Source organism: Mustela putorius, unplaced genomic scaffold (assembly GCF_011764305.1).
Source record: "Mustela putorius furo isolate JIRA1106 unplaced genomic scaffold, ASM1176430v1.1 tig00000596_pilon_pilon_pilon, whole genome shotgun sequence".
Classification (NCBI taxonomy): domain Eukaryota; kingdom Metazoa; phylum Chordata; class Mammalia; order Carnivora; family Mustelidae; genus Mustela; species Mustela putorius.
Window position 1 is genome coordinate 11,600,418 of NW_025421428.1, and position 19,708 is coordinate 11,620,125.

A 19,708-nucleotide genomic window follows, 5' to 3' on the forward strand; every position below is an offset into this window, starting at 1 on the left:
ATTTGTTCTGGGAATCCTCCCCACAAACCTGTGAGGCTGATGTTCTTTTTCCCTCCCTGATGCACTATTAATATCCATTTTAAGTAGAAGAAAACTGAGCTAGAGAGTAAATCATTTGCCCACGTCACCTGTGGGCAGTGGTTGAGCAGTTCTCGCTGTGGCCGCCGACCCTAGGAGCCCTGCTCATGACCAACCAGTAGGCCAACCACATCCCAGTCGGCCCACAGAGTCGGTCCAAAGTGCTTTGGGCATATTCCACAGGGATCCAGTGCGGACCAGCCCGTATACTGGCCTTGTATTCTTCAGCCTTGCAAAACTCGCTTACTCATTCTAGAAGCTTTTTTGTAGATTCCTCAGGACTTCTGTGTACACGATCATGTTGTCTCCGAATTGAGACAGTTTTACTTCTTGCTTTCCAATCAAGATGGCCTTTTCTTTCTTTTTGTCATCTTACTGCATGGTTCAGGAACTCCTGGCAGGAGTTCCTGCTTTGAAACCCTGCTCTGCTGCCCTTTCCTGGCTGTGTGACCGGAGGCAAGGCAGTTAGCCTCTCTGTGCCTCAGTTTTCTCAAATGGAAAAGAATGTTGTGAGGAGTAAGTGGGCTAACATATCAACGAATAAAGCATATGGCGTCATGACTGGCACAACGTTAAGTTCAACAAACAGAAGCCGTTGTTAAGACAGGGGTGCCTTTGGTGGGTGAGAAGCGCTGCAGCTTCTACCACCCACCCCATTGGGCATTCCCCTAGAGGGCATCTGAAGCAGCTGTCCAACCTCTGTTCCCCTATCCTTTGCCATATCCATTATTCTTGGATCTCTTGAAATAGAGGAACAGATACCCCAAACTTTCAGCTTCCTTCCCGCCTCAGAGCTGGCCTGCTGGGATGTATGTCTGTGGCTGGTGGGGAAAGTTCCAGATGGGGGCTGATTAGCACCCATGCCAAATGCTTCCCGCAACGTGGCTGCCTTGGCCAAATCAGACATCTTGCATGTCGGCCCAGGGCTTCAAAGACAAGTGCTCCAGGAGCCTGCCCCCACGTGTCTGGTACCTGGCCCAGGTGGGATTAGGGCAGGTGGAGGGAGTAAGGGGTCGGGTGAGGAGGGGGCGCGCTCAGAGACAGGTCCCACGAAGAGGAGTTTGGATTTTATTCTTGGTGTAAACGGAAGCTGCCAGAAGCGTTCTAAGCAGGAAAATGGTTTAACCTGATGTGTTTTTAAAAGCTCACTCTGGCTGCTGTTTGGTGATTGGACGGTAGGAGGGCAAATGTAGAACCCAGGAGACCAGCCTAGAGGTGGTGCTCAGGTAAGAGATGACTGAGGGGCCCGAGGAAAGTGCACAGATGGGAGGTAGGTGGACGTGGAGGGAACTGATGAATGTTAGACCAGGTAGGCCATTCAGATCATTGAGGGAGTTAAACACACACTCACAGATTTCCAAGACCCCACCTTTGTAGTACCTCAGTGCCCAAGTTTGGGCTCAGGAATCCATAGCCTTTTTTTTTTTTTTTTTTTTTTTTTTTAAGATTTTACTTACCTATTTGACACAAAGAGAGAGCACAAGCAGGGGGAGTGGCAGGAGCAGGCTTTCCGCAGAGCGGGGAGCCCAATATGGGGCTCCATCCCAGGACCCTGGGATCATGACCTGAGCCGAAGGCAGATGCTTAACCAATTGAGCCAGCCAGGTGCCCCAAGGAATCCATATTCCTAATAAGCCCCTCTGGGATGTGCGCTCTGTTTCCGGGTGCCCAGGTGTCCGCATGTCCTCTCTTTGCAGAGAGGATCACTGGTGAGGAGTCTGGAGTCTCGGGTGCCAGTCCCAACTGCAAGTCTCTTGTGGGACTCAGAGACCCCAAGGACCATCAGGAATAGCAATTCCTACCTCCAAGATGGGTCAAGTGTGAGGAATAAGTAGCATGCGTCTATAAAGCATCCAGCAAAGGACAAGACCCCCGAGAAGTGTTTGGTAGATGGTGCAGGCTTTGGGGCAAAGCAGGTGCAGTAGGAAGGAACCCTGGCCCTGCCACCAACCACTCTGTGCATGTTAGTCCTTTTTGGCCCTTAGTTTCTGCCTTTTTAAAAAAGTATCTGCAGTGGATATGTCTCTCCTAAATCCATGTGTTGAAATCCTAACCCCCAAGTAAATGGCATGAGGAGGTGGGTCCTTTGGGAGGCGATGAGCTCACCAGGGTGCCTTAGAAGAGACACCCCAGAGACTCCTCTCACCCCTTCTGGGCCATACGCGGAAACAGTGAGAAGTGAGTTGTCTGTGAACCAGGAAGCAGTCTCTCAACAGACACAGAATCCTCCAATATACTAAGTAGTCATAATCCCAATGCTGTGACAGGCCCTGGAAACATGGGTGCTGTGAGAATGGGAGGGGCGGAGGTTATGTCCATCCCTCCTGGGATGAAAGTGGATGATGTCCAGAGTACCCTACTCTTGGTCTAGGGGCACTCCCAGGCCTAGCTCCCTAGCGGACTGGGCTACCCGGGCTCATAGAACACCACTGCCCTCTTATGGCGGAGGCCAGACTCAGCAGATGGACCCTTCTCACACTTTCCTAGCTCTATCTTCTTCTTCCAGGCAGGAGGGGAAGTGTCTGACCTGTGGACGTCCCACGGAGCCCTGGAATTTATACTGTTGGCTGCCTTGCAGGATTGGCTTTCTTGACAGATGTAGTTGTGAGCTTTGCTTAGAAAGAAATGTCCTTTCGGAGGTTTAACAAGCTGGTCTGATGGATCTTTGGGAGGCGGTGGACCTGATTTACTGAGTACAGTGCGTGAGGCTGATACAGGTTATTTAATCCTCTTTAGGGTCCCTGTGCATAATCATCAGCTCCAGTTCCCTGAGGCTGAAATGCGGTTTGTTGTGGAGTCTATAAATCACGTAGGGCAAGGAGGAGGGAGAGGGTAGTGGGAGTCAGGGAGGGGGGAAGTGCTGCTATTAAGTAGGATACAGAGGGAGCGCCTGGGTGGCTTAGTCAGTTAAGCATCTGCCTTCAGCTTGGGTCATGATCTTGGGGTCCTGAGATTGAGACCCACATCAGGCTCTCGGCTCAGGGACGTGTCTGCTTCTCCCTCTCCCTCTGTGATCTCACTCACTTTGGCTCTCTCTCAGATAAATAAATAAAGTCTTAAAAAATAAACTGGACACAGAGATTATAGCCACATATACATCTGTCTGCCCACTATTGAATCCTTAGAACAGCTCCTGGCATACAGACAGGGCTCAATTTATTGTACGAGTAAATATAAGCCCGTATCTTTGTATTAGGTGTGCACCTACTCTCCCTACAAAACAGGGCTGCTTTGCAAGGTTTGCATATTTTCTTAGGGAGTTTTCTTTTTAAGTTAGAGTGAATCAGCTCATTCAGAAGAAGTTGTTAAGAAAGAACAGAATCAGCATCTGGAACACTGTCTGGGGGTAGAGGTGGCTGTTTGGTGCCGAACCAGCACTCACGAGGAGCAGTAAAGTAGAATACTGGGGCTACTAGGAACAGTATGAATAGGGCCTCTTTTTTATTTCCAACTGTATTTTCTGTAGATCCCACCTACCAAAGAATCACATTTTAGCAAATTAGAGTTGGAAGGAGACTCACAGGCCCAATTCTCAATGATCTCTAACTCTGACAAACCATACATGGGCTGATGATTACTAAATCAAACGCCATGCAACCTGAGATTTCATAATTCCACAGGTGCAGCCTTGCCAATAGTAAAAATGGCAACTTGGCTTCCTCACTCCCTTCGTGTTAGCCAAATGGTTGCCAATAGTCAACATGGCCGCCAGACTGTGAGTTCCCATTGGCGGCTGCTCTGAGGCCCGCCTTGCCCCGCCCCTCCGTGCGACGGCTGGGAACTGCAAAGACGGAAGTCGCGGTTCCCGGCCGGACTGCGCTTGCGCTTTTCTTTGGCGCCAAGATGGCGATGGAGATGAGGCTTCCCGTGGCTCGGAAGCCTCTTAGCGAGAGCGTGGGCCGCGATACTAAAAAACATCTGGTGGTTCCGGGGGACACAATCACCACGGACACGGGATTCATGCGGTACGTAGGGACTTGGGGACGCGGGATCCCAAAGGGCGCCTGCTGGGCTGTCTGCACGTGGCCTCTGTTCCCTTGCATCCAAGTACCGGCGGACGCAGGGCACAGCTGATCATCTGAGCTCCCTTGTTTCCGAGTCCTCCGGCTTTTCACTCAATGCACTTTGTCCCCGTCTGCGTTTGCCTCGGTCCTTGGAAATCCCTCTCTCCTAACCTCCGGTGTCAAAGACTCCTGGGTTCTCTGCCCGAGGCCCTGATCTCTGAGCCTTCCTCCCCTTCGTTGGAGACCTGCAAAACTGGGGAGGGTTAGGCTCAGGGGCCTCTTCTAGTTTTCAGATGAGGGGACAGTGGGCATTCCTGACTCGGCCTCTTCTCTAGGCGACATCTCTTAGCCAGGTGCTCGGTTTTGAAATCAGTAATTGTTTGGGCTCAGGGCATATACAGTAGCTTGTGCTACAAGCACCCAAGTCCACATTTTGAATCTGAAGGCAGTACACTTATGTGCAGTTAAGAGAGTAGGCTCTTGAGCCAGAGAGTTGGGATTTCAGCCCTGTGCCATCACATATTACAAGTTGTATTTCCTCTCCGAGGTCAGTTTCCTTACCTGTAAGATCGTGATAATAACAGTAACTCTTTGGTAGGGAAGTGAGAATTAAATGAGGAAATAATTAAGAAAACAAACGGGGCGCCTGAGTGGCTCACTCTGTTAAGCGTCTGACTCCTGATTTTTGGCTCAGGTGTGATCTCAGGGTTCTGAGATCCAGCCCTTGCAAACCTCACCCCGCAGGCTTCACGCTGGGCTTGGAGCCTCCTTAGGATTTTCTCCCTCCCTCTCTGCCTCTCCCCCTCTTCTTTCTTTCTCTTAAAAAAAAAAAAGAAGAAGAAGAAGAAGAAAAGAAGCAAAACTCACCATTACATAACTATCATAGATAAACACTAGTGGTATTTCAGCCTTTTGGTGGTTGGGGGGTACAGCACTTATAATATTGCTCTTTAACTTTTTAGTTTGAGGTTATTGGATCCTAAGGAGTCTTAAGTGTCAGTCCTTCAGGAATTCAGCATGTATTTGTGTTATGGGTGGTTGAAGTACAACTGCAGTCAAAGTAGGGAAATGTATGTCACGGGGTTTGCATATCACCAGAGAGAGACAGATAATAAACAATAAGCACAACAAGCAAGTTGGTATGTTTGGTGATAAATTCGGTGCGGAAAATGCAAAGTTAAGCAGGGTAAGTGGAATGGGGTTGGGAATATGGTGGGGGTGGTGGCAGCAGGTGGGCGACCATTTTAAATGGGGTAATCAAGGTACGCCCGGTGGAGAACGTGACATTTGAGTAGACTTGAGTAAGACAAGGGCAGATGTCTCTGCAGCTCTCTTAAACAGTGTTCAGGGCACAGAAAGAAGCCAGACTTTAAAGCAGGAGGAGCCCGTTAGGAATACATGGTGTGTGTGTGTGTGTGTGTGTGTGTGTGTGTGTGTTTGTGTGTGTTTTCTAAGACTTTATTTATTTGACAGAGAGAGAACACAGTGAGAGAGGGAACACAAGCAGAGGGAGTTGGAGAGGGGGGAAGCAGGCTCCCCACTGGGCAGAGAGCCTGATGCCCTGGGACCCTGGCATCATGACCTAAGCTGAAGGCAGATGCTTAACGACTGAGCCACCCAGGCACCCCAGGAGTACATGGTTCTTGAAGGGAGAGGTCATCTCAAGAGTCACTCTTGTATCCCTTGTACCCTACTCAAAACAGGGGCCATGGAACTTATATGGGGGAAGAGAAGCTCATTGCATCCGTGGCCGGCTCCGTGGAGAGGGTAAACAAGTTGATCTGTGTGAAAGCTTTGAAAACCAGGTGAGAACAAAAGGTGTGTATTCGTTCTTGTGGTCATTCATGTTATATGGCCAGGAACATTCCCCACCGCACCCCCGACCTGCACCAGCTTTATCATCCAGTAGGTCTGCGATTTTGAACATGACAATAGAAAGGGTATAGGTGACTACAGGCAAGTGTGGGCTACTAAAGCTTCCTCGCACTACTCGACCTCTCCACACCTTGGTTACCTTCCCTGCAAGATGAGTATGAAAGCATGATCCATCTTGTAGGATTTTTGTGAGAATTCATGGAAACGGGATGGAAAGTACTCAGCACAGGGCCCACTGCCTAGAAGCGCTCAATAAAGGTTAGCGGAAAGGAAGCCGATGGGGTTGGAACAGAGTGAGCAAGGGGGAGTGGAGGAGCAGCCTGCCTGGATAGTGCTGTGTCTTCCACTTTAATGTAGTCTAGGATGCCCCTGGAAGGGGTGGAGCAGAAGAGGGACATGGTGTGACTTCTGTCTTGATAAAATCACTCTGGCTGCTGGGAGAGATTGAAGGGGAAGGGGGGCAGCCTTAGGGAGACGATTAACGGACGGTTTCCGTTATCTGAAGTCATGGTGGCTGGGACGAGCAGTAGGAGTGGGGAGTAATGGCTGATTCTGCAGACATTCTGTGTTCTAAGTTTTTTGGTTTTTTTGTTTTGCTTTTCACACAAGGGTGTTGGATTTTGTATTCTTTGGGATTTCCCATATATAGGACCTTGTCTGTGAATGGAGATAGCTTTCATTTCTTCGTTTCCCAATTTGGATGCCTTTTTTTTTTTTTTTAAGATTTTATTTATTTATTTGACAGAGAGATCACAAGCAGGCAGAGAGGCAGGCAGAGAGAGAGAGGAGGAAGCAGGCTCCCCGCTGAGCAGAGAGCCCGACGCGGGGCTCGATCCCAGGACCCCGAGACCATGACCCGAGCCAAAGGCAGCGGCTTAACCACTGAGCCACCCAGGCGCCCCTTGGATGCCTTTTATTTCTGTATATTTCGAAGGTAGAGCCAGTAGGATCAGCTGCTGGTCTTGTCCTGGAGTGAGAGAGAAATCTAGTGTTCTTCCAAGGCCTCCTGGGACTTCTGGCTTGAGCAGCTGGAGGAATGGTGTTGCTGTTTACTGAGCCCTGCCGGCTGGGAGAGGACCAGTTTGTGATGGGGGCTGGGGAGGGGGCTATTGGAAAGCTTCGCTTTAGGTTGGTGACATTTGGAACTACCTATTAGTCATGTAAATAGAGATGCTGGGCAACAGCTGACCAGAGTCTAGAACTCGAGGGAATGGCATAGTCACTGGTCTTTAAAATCATTAGGTTGGATGAGCTCAGCAAGAGGAGAGTGAGGGCCGACAGAGTAGAGGTCCGCAGCTGGAGCCTTCAGTGTGGAACATGTCTTCGTTAGAACTGGGATAAGGACTAGCACTGGGGCTGGAGTTGAGCACCTGTGGGTGGAGGAGACTGTGAGTGACTGGTTTGGGTGAGGTCCTGTCTCAGTCTCCTCCTCCTCTTCCTTTGCTGATGAAGAAGCCATCTGTGTTCCAGAGCCCACCAGGAAATATTCCGTGCTTAACAGTGTCATGTAATTAACAAAATAGGAATTTCAGGCTTAACGAACTACTGGGAATAAATGTCCAAGAATAGTTAATGGAGACTTTATACATGTAGGAGTGTTTCAAGTTACCAGTTTCTGGAAATCAGTCAAAACAGCGTAGTTAGGGGAGTTTGCCGGACTTCAGCATGGTGCCTAATCCAGGCCCTAATCCTGTGGAACTGAAATCTCCAGTGGTGCTTAGTCTTGTGATAAGGTCTGTTCACTGATGGATGACCTGTTTTATCTTCCAGATACAATGGTGAAGTAGGAGACATTGTGGTGGGGAGAATCACAGAGGTAAAGTCGATATCAAGTTGGTATTTACAAAGTAGAAGCAAGCTGGTGATTGAATGAATGGGATAGTCATTCTCTCTGTAGTTATGCAAGTGGGGCATTCATTATATTTGACTCTTATGGCCCCCCCCCTTTAAAAGATTTTATTTTTTTATTTGAGAGAGAGTGCACAAGTAGGGTGGGGGAGGGGCAGAAGGAGAGGGAGAAGCACACTCCCTGCTGAGCACAGAGCCCCATGGGGCTCTATCCCAGGACCCTGGGATCATGACCTGAGCTGAAGGCAGATGCTTAACTAACTGAGCCACCCAGGTGCGCCTCTGTGCCCTTTGATAGAGACAGTTGGCTTGTTGTATTGGGGGTTATGGGTTGCTGATGATGTGAGCTCTTGCCCCTGGAGTCTGTGTCCAACTGTAGACTTTCTCTGTAGGTTCAACAGAAGAGGTGGAAGGTGGAGACCAACTCGAGGTTGGATTCAGTCTTGCTTCTGTCATCCATGAACCTTCCTGGAGGAGAGCTGGTGAGGGTCTGCAGGCCAGTACTGTAGAGTATGCTAGAGAAGGCTCTGGGGTCCACTGCTCCACTAGAGAACTCTGCTTGGTGCCGAGGTTGCCTTTTTTTTTTACCCTTGTCTGTCTGTAGTGAGGTTTGCTGCCTAGATGTACACATGGGCTTTTCACTTAGCCCAGGCCTCCCCACATAAGTGGCAGTTGGTATGTGGTAGGATCTGGAATGGCGGTGGGGAGTGACCCCAAAAGAGAGTTGGAAGAGAAGCTCTCAGTTGCCTGGTACTCATCTTCCTTGTCTGGGTGTATCTGTTTTGCAGGGAAGGTGTCCCTTGAAAAGTTGTGTTTAGGTTAGCTTTTTGTCAGTTGAATGGCATTTGGTCATCCCAGACAACTGCAGGGCCTAAGGGGCGGCCTTCTGTAAAATGCCTTGGTTTATCGTCAGTTCAGCATGCCTGTACAGAGGCTTAGTGCTCAGTTCTCTGGAGAATGCGAGATAAAGGAAGCCCGACTGAGTTCCTGACAGAGCGTACAGATTAGCAGGGGAAGGGAGATAACTGATCTGAGTCCCTGGCAGTCGGAGAATGAACAAGCGTGTGACTGTACAGAAAGAGGAGTGATTTCGCCGGGAGATGCTTGTAGGAAAGGGGCGTTAGAGTGGATCCCTGAAGAATGGGTGGAATTTCACAGGGCGTTCTGGATCCCGGGAAATGTGTGAGTAAAGATAGGGTCAGGCCGCCGGTAATCTGACTCTGTGGCTGCCTGGGGAGCTGCCGTGGACAGTGAGTGGAGAAAGGGAGGCTGGGCACGATTGGGAGGGGTTTCAGCACATAAGGAGTTGGAATACTGTCCGGAGAGAGGAGGGAGGGGGGTAGCTGTGGGAAGGCCTGTAAGAGGGAAAGTGGTGGTGATCGCTCTGGTGTTCCTGCTTACCTACTCTAGTGTCGGAATACTGTGGCTGGTTCCAGAGATCTTCCTGCAGGATCTGACTTAAGTCACGTCATCGCTTTGTGTATTTCAGAGAAGAAGATCTGCAGAAGATGAGCTGGCCATGAGAGGTTTCTTGCAGGAAGGGGATCTCATCAGTGTATCCTGCACCTTGGATAATAGCATCTCTGTGCTTTATACGGAGCTGGGAAATGGGGCTTCGATCAGATGCCTCCGCCTGGACACGTAGTCCTGGCGGGGATCTGGATCCTAGATCAAGTGTCACGGGCTCTGCTGCAGCCTTCCTCCCCCTCCTTAACCCAACCGAACCCCCCAGCTCCTGTTCAGGCCTGCTGCCTCGGTCATTTCATCGGGTTTATCCCTTATGGTGGCCCGTGCTTCAAGCTAGACTCAGATTTTCATAACCAGGCTAGCTTTTGTGCAGGGAGTAGAAAAGGTGTTGTTCATATCAAGAGATTCATGAGAACCAGTGGGGAGAGGTTAGGTCGCGGTGGTGTCCTCGGGGTCGAAGGCTGCAGGTGGGACCACTGGGGATGGGAGGAGAGGCTGGAGAGGCGGGAGCGGGGCCCCGGGGAAGGCAGGTGCCGAGAGAGGGTTTGCTCCTTTAGCGCTCTGGCCAGGCGGAGGTGCAGGCGGTGTTCTCAGATGGAGCGGTGTCGCTGCACACGAGGAGTCTGAAGTACGGCAAAGTAAGGTGGTCTCTTGCTGTTCCTGGATACTGACTGAGCCCTCAGTCCATTTCTGAAATCCCCACTGCTCTCTGGAATTCAGCCCTAAAGAGCCCGGGAAGTTAAGCATGACAGGCTGGCGTCCTGCAAAGCGGCAGGTTCACACGGTCATGGCTTAGTGGCACGGTCATGGACGACAGCTCCGGTTCTCTTACTACTGAGGAGACTGGTGTGGCAGAAGAGCTCCCATGCCCTGCGGCCTTGTGGCCCCGCTGGCTCAGCTCGCTCCGGGGGGCCACGGCCTTGTGCTAGGGCCAGGAGCAAAGGGAGGTCATATTGAAACCCGATGGCCTTGGCTCAAGACAAATGTCCAGTCAAATAAAGTGGGTGTCTTTACTAGGAAAGATTGGTTCGCCACTTGGGCCTTTAAATGAACGGTCACTGGTTTTTTTGTATGAAGTTCTATTGAGGCTCTTACTGCTTTAACGATAGCATACTTTTTTTCTCTTCTAAAGATTCACTTTATTTGAGCAAGAGAGAGCACACGTGAGCAAGGGGAGGGGTTGAGGGAGAGAAGCGGACTCCCTGCTGAGCGGGGTGCCCACATGGGGCTCCATCTCGCAAACCCAAGCTCACAACCTGAGCCAAAACCAAGAGCCAGGGGCCTAACCGACTGAGCCGCCCCAGTGCCCTATGCCAGCATACTTTCTACAACAGATTATGACTTACCAGTCTTTTGGCTAGGGGAAACTTTTTGTTTTCTGAGTGGCACGGAAGCCTCTTCCCTTGTGGAGCGGCTCTGGTCAGCCATGCTCATGCCTTCTGGGGCCTGGCTACTGCAGACCCTCCCTCCGCGGGATGGGGACTCGGTGTTGCCCTTCCCCCCACCAGGGATGGATTTGCACCCAGCCCTCAGCCATTCCCCTTGCCCAGCAGCATACATCCCCCGGGCGAGGTGGGTGGCTGGGATCCAGGTGGAACAGAATGCACCGGCCCACAAGAGGCTCAGGCGCATGTCCTCACTCAGCCCAGCTTGCCTGACTGCCAGCGCACCAGCCCCAGATTCAGATACCATGATAAGAATGGCAGGAGGATGAGAGGGGTATGGAGAGTCACCTGCTCCTGGGGCGTGTCAACCTCTGCATCCACAAATGTCCTCGGGGCATAGTTACCCTGTGTGTATGCACAGGTGACTGCAGTTGTTAACGGGAGTGGCCGTGACTCCGCCAGAGCAAGGATGGGTATTCTGTTGGGTCTGCGTTTTACGCCCTTTACTCATGACTCTCCAGTGACTTCGATCGTGCTGTGTTTCTTTAGCTCGGCCAGGGGGTGTTGGTCCAGGTTTCTCCATCCCTGGTCAAGCGGCAGAAGACTCACTTCCATGACTTGCCCTGTGGGGCCTCCGTGATTCTGGGGAACAATGGCTTCATCTGGATCTACCCAACGCCGGAGCACAAAGAAGAGGGCGCGGGGGGCTTCGCTGCCGACCTGGAGGTGCGTAAACACCGTTGCTGCTGTTGCGGCGAGTGGCGCTCGGTCTCCGCTGTACTTCTGGGCCGGGTGGAGCTGGCTCTTAACATTTAAAAATTTTTTTTATTTTTTAAAGTTATATTTATTTATTTGCTAGCGCACACAAGCAGGGGCGGGAGGGGGAGAGAGAGAGAGAGGGAGAGGCAGAGCCCAGCTTGGGGCTCCATCTCACAGCCCTGAGATTATGACGTGGGCCGAAACCCGTCGGACACCTAACTGACCGATCCGCCCCCAGGCGCCCTAGTTGCTGCCTGGTTTTAAACCGTGTGATTGCTGGGCGCCTGGGTGGCTCAGTGGGTTAAGCCGCTACCTTCGGCTCAGGTCATGATCTCAGGGTCCTGGGATCGAGTCCCGCATCGGGCTCTCTGCTCAGCAGGGAGCCTGCTTCCTCCTCTCTCTCTGCCTGCCTCTCTGCCTACTTGTGATCTCTCTCTGTCAAATAAGTAAATAAAAAAAAAATCTTTAACAAAAACAACAACAACAAAAAAAACCCGTGTGATTGCTGCAGACTGAGGGAGTTCGAGTCTCCACTGAGGCGTCTTTACGAACATCGTCTTGCCTTCTCCTTGCGATGAAGTGGAACTGGGGTGCTCTCTGGTCACCGGGACGCACGTTGCGGGTCCCCGCAGCTGAGGCACCCTCCTTTTTGCCGTCCCTCGCAGTCAGCGGTTGATTGTTTTGGAGTCTCGGAGTCATAGGTCGAAGTTACAAATGATTTCTGTGCTTTGCCATGACTGTTCGCTGACCTTGGTTCTGTGTTTCCCCCTGTCTCCGCGGGTAGCCCGTCTCCCTCGCCGACCGAGAGGTGATCTCCCGGCTCCGGAACTGCATCGTCTTGCTGGTCACCCAGAGGGTGATGCTGTATGACACCAGCATCTTGTACTGCTACGAGGCGTCCCTTCCGCACCAGGTACTCGCTCCAGCCGTGCCTCCCCTTTTCCTCGTCTGTCTGTAGGACGAGTGTCCACTGCTCCAGCGTCTCCTGAGGGATCGCAAGTGTGTCTCCCAGTACCTTCACCGTGTGCGGGGGTGGAAACTGATCTGCCTACGGCCCTGTCTAGTGTCGGTAGATCTTTCCCCAAGATACTTGGGATAGCCTCGGTGTCTCGTGTCAGTGCAAGGGTTTACGGGGGGGATGGAGGTGCTGGGAGGACTACCTTAGGACAGCAGTTCTCTGGACTTCATCTCCCATCCCAAATTTTAGCTTTATCTTTTTAGCGAATCCCAAGAACCGAATCCTGGTGGTTCATTAAGCTGCTTCTAGCAGAACATATCTTGCGATACTTAGCCTCCAGTAAAGGAAGAGGTGCCTGCATGGCTCAGTTGGTTGAGCTGCCAGTCTTGATTTCGGCTCAGGTTGTGATCTCGGGGTCATGGATTGAGCCCCACGTCGGGCTCCGCACTCAGTGCAGTCTGCTTGGGATTCTCTCTCCCTCCCTCTCTCTGCCCTTTCTCCTGCTCATGTGTTCTCTCTCACTCTTTAAAATAAACGAATCTTAGGGGCACCTGGGTGGGTCAGTCAGTTAAGCATCTGCCTTCGGCTCGGGTCATGGAGACAGAGCCCTGCATCGGGCTCCCTGCTCAGTGGGGAGCCTGCTTCTCCCTCTACCTCTGCCTGCTGGTCCCTTTGCTTGTGCGCATGCTCGCTCACTCTCTCTCTGTCAAATAAGTAAAATCTTCATTTTTTTTTAAGATTTTAGTTATTTATTTGACAGAGATGCAGTGAGAGAGGGAACCAGCAGGAGAAGCAGGAGAGGGAGAAGCAGGCTTCCTGCCCAGCATGGAGCCCCATGTGGGGCTCAATCCCAGGACCCTGGGATCATGACCTGAGCTGAAGGCAGATGCTTAATGACTGAGCCACCCAGGCGCCCCTAATAAATAAAATCTTTAAAAATAAATTAATAAATAAGAATAAATTTTAAAAAAATGAAAGGAATATGGAAGGTTTATAGTAACCATGCTTGGTTTCTGCGTTTGGATGTCGCTTATGGTCGGTTTCTTTTCTGAACAGATACACCTTTTTCTTTTCTTCTTTTTTTTTTCTTTTCTTCTTTAGATCAAAGACCTCTTAAAGCCAGAAATAATGGAGGAAGTAGTTATGGAAACGCGCCAGAGGCTTTTAGAACAGGAGGGGTGAGGAGAAACATCTGAAGGACAGGATGGTGTGCACCTGACCCGAGCAGTTCTTGAAAGTGAACAATCCGATTTGTGGTCCCTGTGTGGCTCCGTGGAGAACTGTGACACTCACCACCTGACCTACATCAGGCTACGTCCAGCCCCAAAGACTTGCTTTCTCCTGATCTAGGGCAGAGCCTGGGGAAGTGCTGCTGGCCCCTTGGGTTGCCTGCAGAGTCGGGCAGTACGGGTATGCAGGCCTTTATTTTTTTATTTTCTTAATTATTACTATCTTTTTTTTTTTCTTAAGCTTCAAGCCTTTATAAGCACACAGTGTTTCAGCCAAGTGGACTCCTATTCTGGAATAATATGGAAAATCTTTTTCTTCTATCCACCATCAGTTAGTGAATCACCATCACAAGCTACAGTGCTCCCATGAAATGGTCCTTATAAAAAACGCAGCCTCCCTGACCCGCAAACTGTTTTGGCCTCTGTTCCCACTCCTGCGGCGCAAGTAGGACTTTTTTTTCGAGAGAGAGAGCACACGCGCGCGAGTAAGCGCACATGCTTGTGCTGGAGCAGGGATCTTCAGCAGGCTCCACGCCCACGGTAGAGCCAACGCAGGGCTCTGTCTCCTGACCGGGAGACTGGGATCTGAGCTGAAACCCAGAGCCGGAGCTTAACCGACGGAGCCACCCAGGTGTCTGTATAGTTAATAACATTAACCCAGCGGTCACATGGAAGAATAAAGTCAACCAAGCAGCCTTTGCTTGCTTAGAATGTTGCTTCTAGTGATACATGCGAGTATACATCCATCAGGCTGCTGTAATCTGTCCCGTTTCTAAGGGGTGATTTGTCAGAAGCTGAATTATCAGTAATAGAGTGAGTGTTCAGGGTGCTCTGAGGAATGGGAAAACAGGAAGAGAAATGCAGATGGGAACAGAAAAGCTGTCTTCCTCGTGTGATTGAAGTAGTAATGCATTAACTTTGGAATAATTCAGGGTTAAAAACAGGAGGTTGAAGTTCTCACTGAGGAATGCTAGGATTCCCATGCATTGGCTTTCCTAATGACTAGAAACGGTACTCTCAGGATTGGGAAAACATTTTTTTAAAGGCAGGCTATGAAGTGCTGTCTTATTTCACAATATGTGAATATTTTTTCTATATTTATAAATGTGGTATTAACATCACTGTTTCTGTCCCCATGCCCTGTGTAATACTTGGGAGTGTAGCAGGTATAAAACCTGACAGAGGACTTTAAACTGCCCTCTGGGTCATCCAGTGAAGTGTAAGCCTAGTATAGTTTCAGTGGTTGCAACTTTGAACCCTGCATTTGACACTTTTGAAATACAGCTCGGCTCTTTATTACTGGTATATTTCTTGTCCTTATAACATCACTCGAGAGCTATCATTTTAGACAGCTGAATATTCCATAGGCTGCGGTGCAACTGTAGATTGGCTCCCTTGGCGTATTTTTGAGAGCACATGCTGGGCTGTATACCTCTTAAGAGCAGGGAAGGAGAGGTGGGAAGTCTCCGATTTGGTTTAGTTTTGACTGGGATCATTTGTGAGCTCTCTGAAAGTTTGTTCTCGCTTGGTCTGGTCTCCCAAGCTGCCAGCCTGTGCTGTTCATTCAGTATGTCCGGAATGGCAATTTACCTGCCAATAGGAATGATCATACCAAGAATGGTCTGAAAGCACCTCTTGGGGATGATCTACTCTTCGTGGCCCACTAGGGGGCGTGCTTGCCGAGTGTTAATTCCAGTGGGCGTTTCAAAAAGGAGTAAGGGGAAATTTTTACACTGGTACTGAATCCAAGTAGCAACTTGTGATTGCTTTGCTTTATAAAACTGAGGACAAAATTAGACAGAACCGAGAATATGTGAACTTAAAGGGATTTATTCAACATCTAGCTACGTTGATATCTGGCATTTGCTGGGCTCTGCATTTTAGTTTTTTAAGTCCTCAAGTGTCATTCTACAGTGCTATGCAGGAAGTTAAAGGGTATAGTGCATCTCTAGAAAATACTGCAATCTAGGCTTGGGATTCACCAATCAGACATTGGTGAATGGAAAGTGGAGATTGGGGATACACCTTTAGATCAGGTCCAGGTGGCCTCTCCGTTGTCCCCTAAAGCATCATCTCAGCTGGAGAAGATAAAACAAGATCTCATTTGATAGTGAGCAGATAGGACCTCCACTTAGAAATGAAAGAAACAAAGAAAGCGGTATAAAGAAAGTGACTTGGTTAAGCTCCTACTGAGCTTGACTATGAGTCAGGAATAGACTTGTAAGCATTAGGTATAAAGCAACCCTTTAGAGAATGGGTTGGACCGATGGTGAAAGAACGTGGGTCCAGAAATTCTATTTCCAGCATTGAGACTGGTTCTCGATGGATGATGGCCGGGAAATGATTAGAGCATGAATAGACATGGTAACATCTCTAAGAAGAAATCAGGACAAGATCATGGCTGAGCAAAGGGAACCAGGGTGTCCGATGCTTGAAGAATGAAGTAGCATTTATATCAAGTCAGGACTAAGTTCGCCGGCCAGGGTCTTTCACCAGAGGGCAAAGCTAAACCAACTCACACTTGAATTTGTAAGTTTGAGTTCTAAATTTGGGAACAAGTTCTCAAACGTGTCACATTCAGTGTGTCCCATGACCATTCTCAAAGCTGCTATCTACAAAATGACTACCATTTCCCCACCCAGTGGAAATACTCATAAAATATGTAACAATACAGTAACTGGGTTACAACACCTATAATGTGACTGTAGTTTTCCCTGAATAGCAACTTCTGAAAAATCAGGTGGCCAACGTGGCCAACAGTTGCACAGTGCAGTGGGAAAAGCATGGGCTTTGCAGCAAAGTCGATCCGGGCTCAAACGGTGATTTGGTCACATGCTAACTAGGCAAGTGACCTTGAGTAAGTCACGTCTCTGAACCTTTAGCTGTGTACTAGGGAATAAAGGGGCCTGCGTGCTTTTTGCAGATCTCAAGTGTATATTTGCCGTTGTCTGGATCATTGGTTAGGCCCGCTAACCCAGCAATCTGCATTTTCTCGCCTAAGAGGGTGTTCTCACGCGCATACATGTGTAATCTGTGAAATGAGGTCGTTTCATCTTAAAAGGCTCTTTCTAGGCAGACATCTATGCCTGCGCCAGGCTTTGCCTGCGAGAGGTGCTTTACACACGCTGTTTCTTTAATGAGTGAGCCTCGGGATAACCCAGAGAAACAATGAATTCGAGAGCAATATGTCGGATGCTTCCCAGTCATTTATTTTTCGCTAGTTCTAATATTCACGCTTCTTGAGGAAAAGGTGAAAATTTGGGGAAGGAGGATAAGGCACCCAATACCTTGGTTTCCAGGAACGAGCCAAATTTTCTTCCCTAAGGAGGCTTAAGGAAGTAATCCAACTCCAGTTCCGAGACAATCCGATCCGCAGTTTTCCCCTTGCTTTGGCTCCTCGCCGGTGTCGCTCCCCGCGCAGGAGAGACATTGGCCAGCCCTACGCGAGACCGGCGAGAGTCCACCGGCTCCCTGGAGGGCGGGACCGAAGCTCAGGAGCCGGGAGCAGAGGGCAAGAAATCTCGAGGGCGCGCGTGCAGGGGCGGGCGCCGGGGGACTACAACTTCCGACACACCCTGCGGCTTGCGCCGAATGCGGTTGGCTGGGAACTCCGGCCTCACTGCCCTCACTGGCCAATGGGACGCAGGAGAGAGACCTGACCCGGATTCTCAGAGGCCAATGGCCGTACAGGGGAGGCGGGGCTTCCTTACCACTCACCTTACGCTCGGAAAAACCACATTTAAAAGGTCGTGCGGTGCCAAGTTCTGGCGGGTGGGGAGACCAGAGGCAGAAGGCGCGGCGGCATCCCCGAGAGCGGTCCCCGGAGGGCCCGGGTCCTCGCGAGGTGCGCGCCGGACTTCGCCGGGGGCGGGGTCAGGGGCGGGGCCTGGCCTCGTTGTGGAGCGGCTTCTAATCCATCATGGCGGCCGCGGGGGTCGGTGGCCGTCCCTGAGCAGCGCTGGAGCCGGAGACGGTTCCTGGGTCCTGCGGCTGAGGAGCCCCTCCGTTGTCCACGGCCCCCACCTGCAGGGGGAGGCGGGGTCCCGCGGCGGAGTTCCGGGAATGTGACTGCCTGGCGGCGGCGGCTGTAGCAACGTCCGGAGCCGGGGGAGGGGGTGTCTCGGGCAGAGACCCCCGGGCTCGGGGCAGCTGAGGCGGCCGGGCCTCCTCCCCCCTCCGCCCGTCTCCCGCCTTCGGGGCCGCGAGGGTCCTTCGTCCTGTACAGCCCTGCCCCGACTCTGGGACACTGGGGGTGGTCTCTGTTTCCCCCAGACCTGGGACACCCGGTTTCCTGAGGCGTGGAAGGAGCGACGCCCCCGAGTAAGCCGCCCGTGCCCCGCCCTGGCAGCCTCCCCTTTACCCCCCCAGCCTCCCTTTGCTCCGTCTCGCGGCCCCTCGTTTGGCCACGGAGCTCCCCCCACCCCCCATTCATATCCCTTCCCTGCTGTCAGGTGGCCTCCCCTTGCCCCCAGGTTGCTCCCGGGAGCCTCCAATGCCCTGACTTCTTCCAATGTCACCTACGGTCCCCTTAGTCTCAGCCCAAACAAAAACTTTAATGCAGAGGAAAAGTCTGGACTGGTTTCACAGGCCTTTTAAAAAGCGGACTTAAAAGTTGCTGGCAATGCATTCCTTCTCGTCCGAGTCGAGGGCAAGCTCTCGCTGAAGTCCGGGTGACCCGTGTCCTTTTCCGGAGCGCACGGCAGAGAAGCAAGAGCGGCAGCTAGCTGGGCAGGAAATTTGTCGGAAGATGAAGAAACCAAGATAGGGGGTGGGTGACTTCCACAGGAAAAGTTCTGGAGAAGCATCCAGAGGCGATCCACATTTCCTTCGTGTTGTGGGAATCGAAATGACTTTAGTGTGACTTGACCCTTTTACAGCATCCCTGTGAATGTTTGTTTTTCTTCTTGAAAAGACAGAAGCTTACTCAGCCAGTAAAAGACACTTAAACTCGAGCAACTTTGGAGTAGCACTGCAATGACATTACTTCGAACGGATCAACTGCAGAAGTAATCGGAACTCCTGTTTACATATGTCAACCTGAAACTCTGCTTCCTTTCGTTAGGGAAGATGTCTTTTTGCGATTGACCTCAGTTCCCGACTGGTGGAGATTCCGTGAATGTGAAATCCTAAACACACTGTTTCCTCCTAAGCCCGCTGACCATTCTGGACGATCTCGAACCCTCTTCTGGAAAGGGGTGCCTATCATTACTTTATGGGGCAGCAGCCTGGAAAAGTTGTTGGGGACCAGAGAAGGCCAAGTTTGCCTGCCCTGCACTTTATCAAAGGAGCAGGGAAGAAGGAGTCCTCGAGGCATGGGGGCCCGCACTGCAATGTTTTTGTGGAACATGGTGAGTGCTTTTCAGGCTTTCTGGTCGTTGTTTCCTCGCGTCTTCAGCCTAGGAACGCATAAGGGACTTGTGGGCAGCAGCGCTTGTGCCCAGCTGTACTTAAAACTTGTGTTACTGTAGTTTTCTCTTGGTTTGTGGTGGAACTTTCTTTGTATAAGAAGTTACCTAGGATCTCTGGACGGCTTTATTCAAAATCTCTTCGGGTTGCTTATTTCTTGCCTAATTCCCCTTCTAACTCACTGTTGACCTTAGATAAGCCATTTTACTCTTCCAGTTTCCTGAGGAGATTGGACTTCAGTGCTTTCTCGGGATCAGAGTCCACGATCCTGCTCGGAACCCAAGGCTTGGGCTCTACCCACGGTGCAGGGATCCTTTAATGCTTCATCCACAGAGAGCTTTCGTCACACGCTTAGAGTGGCTTGTGTTCCCCAAAAGGTTAAGAACCACAGATCCCAGCTGACACTAATATCCTTGACCTTTCCAATCGTAAGTAGGACTTGAAAATACCCACTTCCGGAGCTACGTGGGGAAGACTGAGTAGGGAAGCAGCGGCCCTTGTGAATTGAGGATACCCACCTTCTGGTTGTGGTACCTGGTGCTGGAGTAATCCTTTCCCCAGGAATGGGTGGAGCTTTTATCCTCCTCTCCCTGTTCTGGATGACATTGGAGGCAAGAAAGGTGGTCCTCGACGTTTTTGTGAACACCGGTGGCATTTGGTTGCAGCCCGTGTGTGCGATGCCATCCTCGCTTCCCGTAA

The 19,708-nt window shown here is 50.8% G+C and overlaps 2 protein-coding genes across 3 annotated transcripts in view; both read left to right on the top strand.

The window, feature by feature from the left end:
• Positions 1-3,884: 3,884 nt before the first annotated feature.
• Positions 3,885-14,299, top strand: EXOSC2 (exosome component 2). 2 transcript variants are annotated; one of them, XM_004757106.3, is made up of 9 exons: positions 3,890-4,043; positions 5,786-5,887; positions 7,728-7,773; positions 8,198-8,287; positions 9,295-9,360; positions 9,842-9,910; positions 11,207-11,383; positions 12,201-12,329; positions 13,476-14,299. In XM_004757106.3, exons 1-9 carry the CDS (start codon positions 3,922-3,924, stop codon positions 13,554-13,556), a joined length of 882 nt encoding a protein of 293 aa, XP_004757163.1. In that variant the 5' UTR covers positions 3,890-3,921; the 3' UTR covers positions 13,557-14,299. The 2 variants fall into 2 exon arrangements, with proteins under 2 accessions (XP_044938540.1, XP_004757163.1); XM_045082605.1 differs by lacking the exons at positions 12,201-12,329; positions 13,476-14,299 and adding an exon at positions 11,928-12,194 and having other exon boundaries at positions 3,885-4,043.
• A 3,035-nt stretch (positions 14,300-17,334) lies between these two features.
• Positions 17,335-19,708, top strand: part of ABL1 (ABL proto-oncogene 1, non-receptor tyrosine kinase) — a 133,648-nt gene continuing 131,274 nt past the window's right edge. The window contains exon 1 of the mRNA XM_004757105.3: positions 17,335-18,951. Within this exon, the coding sequence (XP_004757162.1) occupies positions 18,816-18,951 (136 nt within the window). The 5' untranslated portion in view covers positions 17,335-18,815. The remainder of the gene's footprint in view (positions 18,952-19,708) is intronic.

What these genes read in the sequence shown, in the direction of transcription:
- EXOSC2 (XM_004757106.3), top strand. Translation starts at nt 3,922, where the DNA reads ATGGCGATGGAGATGAGGCTTCCCGTGGCTCGGAAGCCTCTTAGCGAG. An exon ending in ACCTTCCTGGAGGAGAGCTG is followed by an intron (nt 8,288 to 9,294) that starts GTGAGGGTCTGC and finishes TGTGTATTTCAG; the next exon opens with AGAAGAAGATCTGCAGAAGA. An exon ending in AGGCGTCCCTTCCGCACCAG is followed by an intron (nt 12,330 to 13,475) that starts GTACTCGCTCCA and finishes TTTCTTCTTTAG; the next exon opens with ATCAAAGACCTCTTAAAGCC.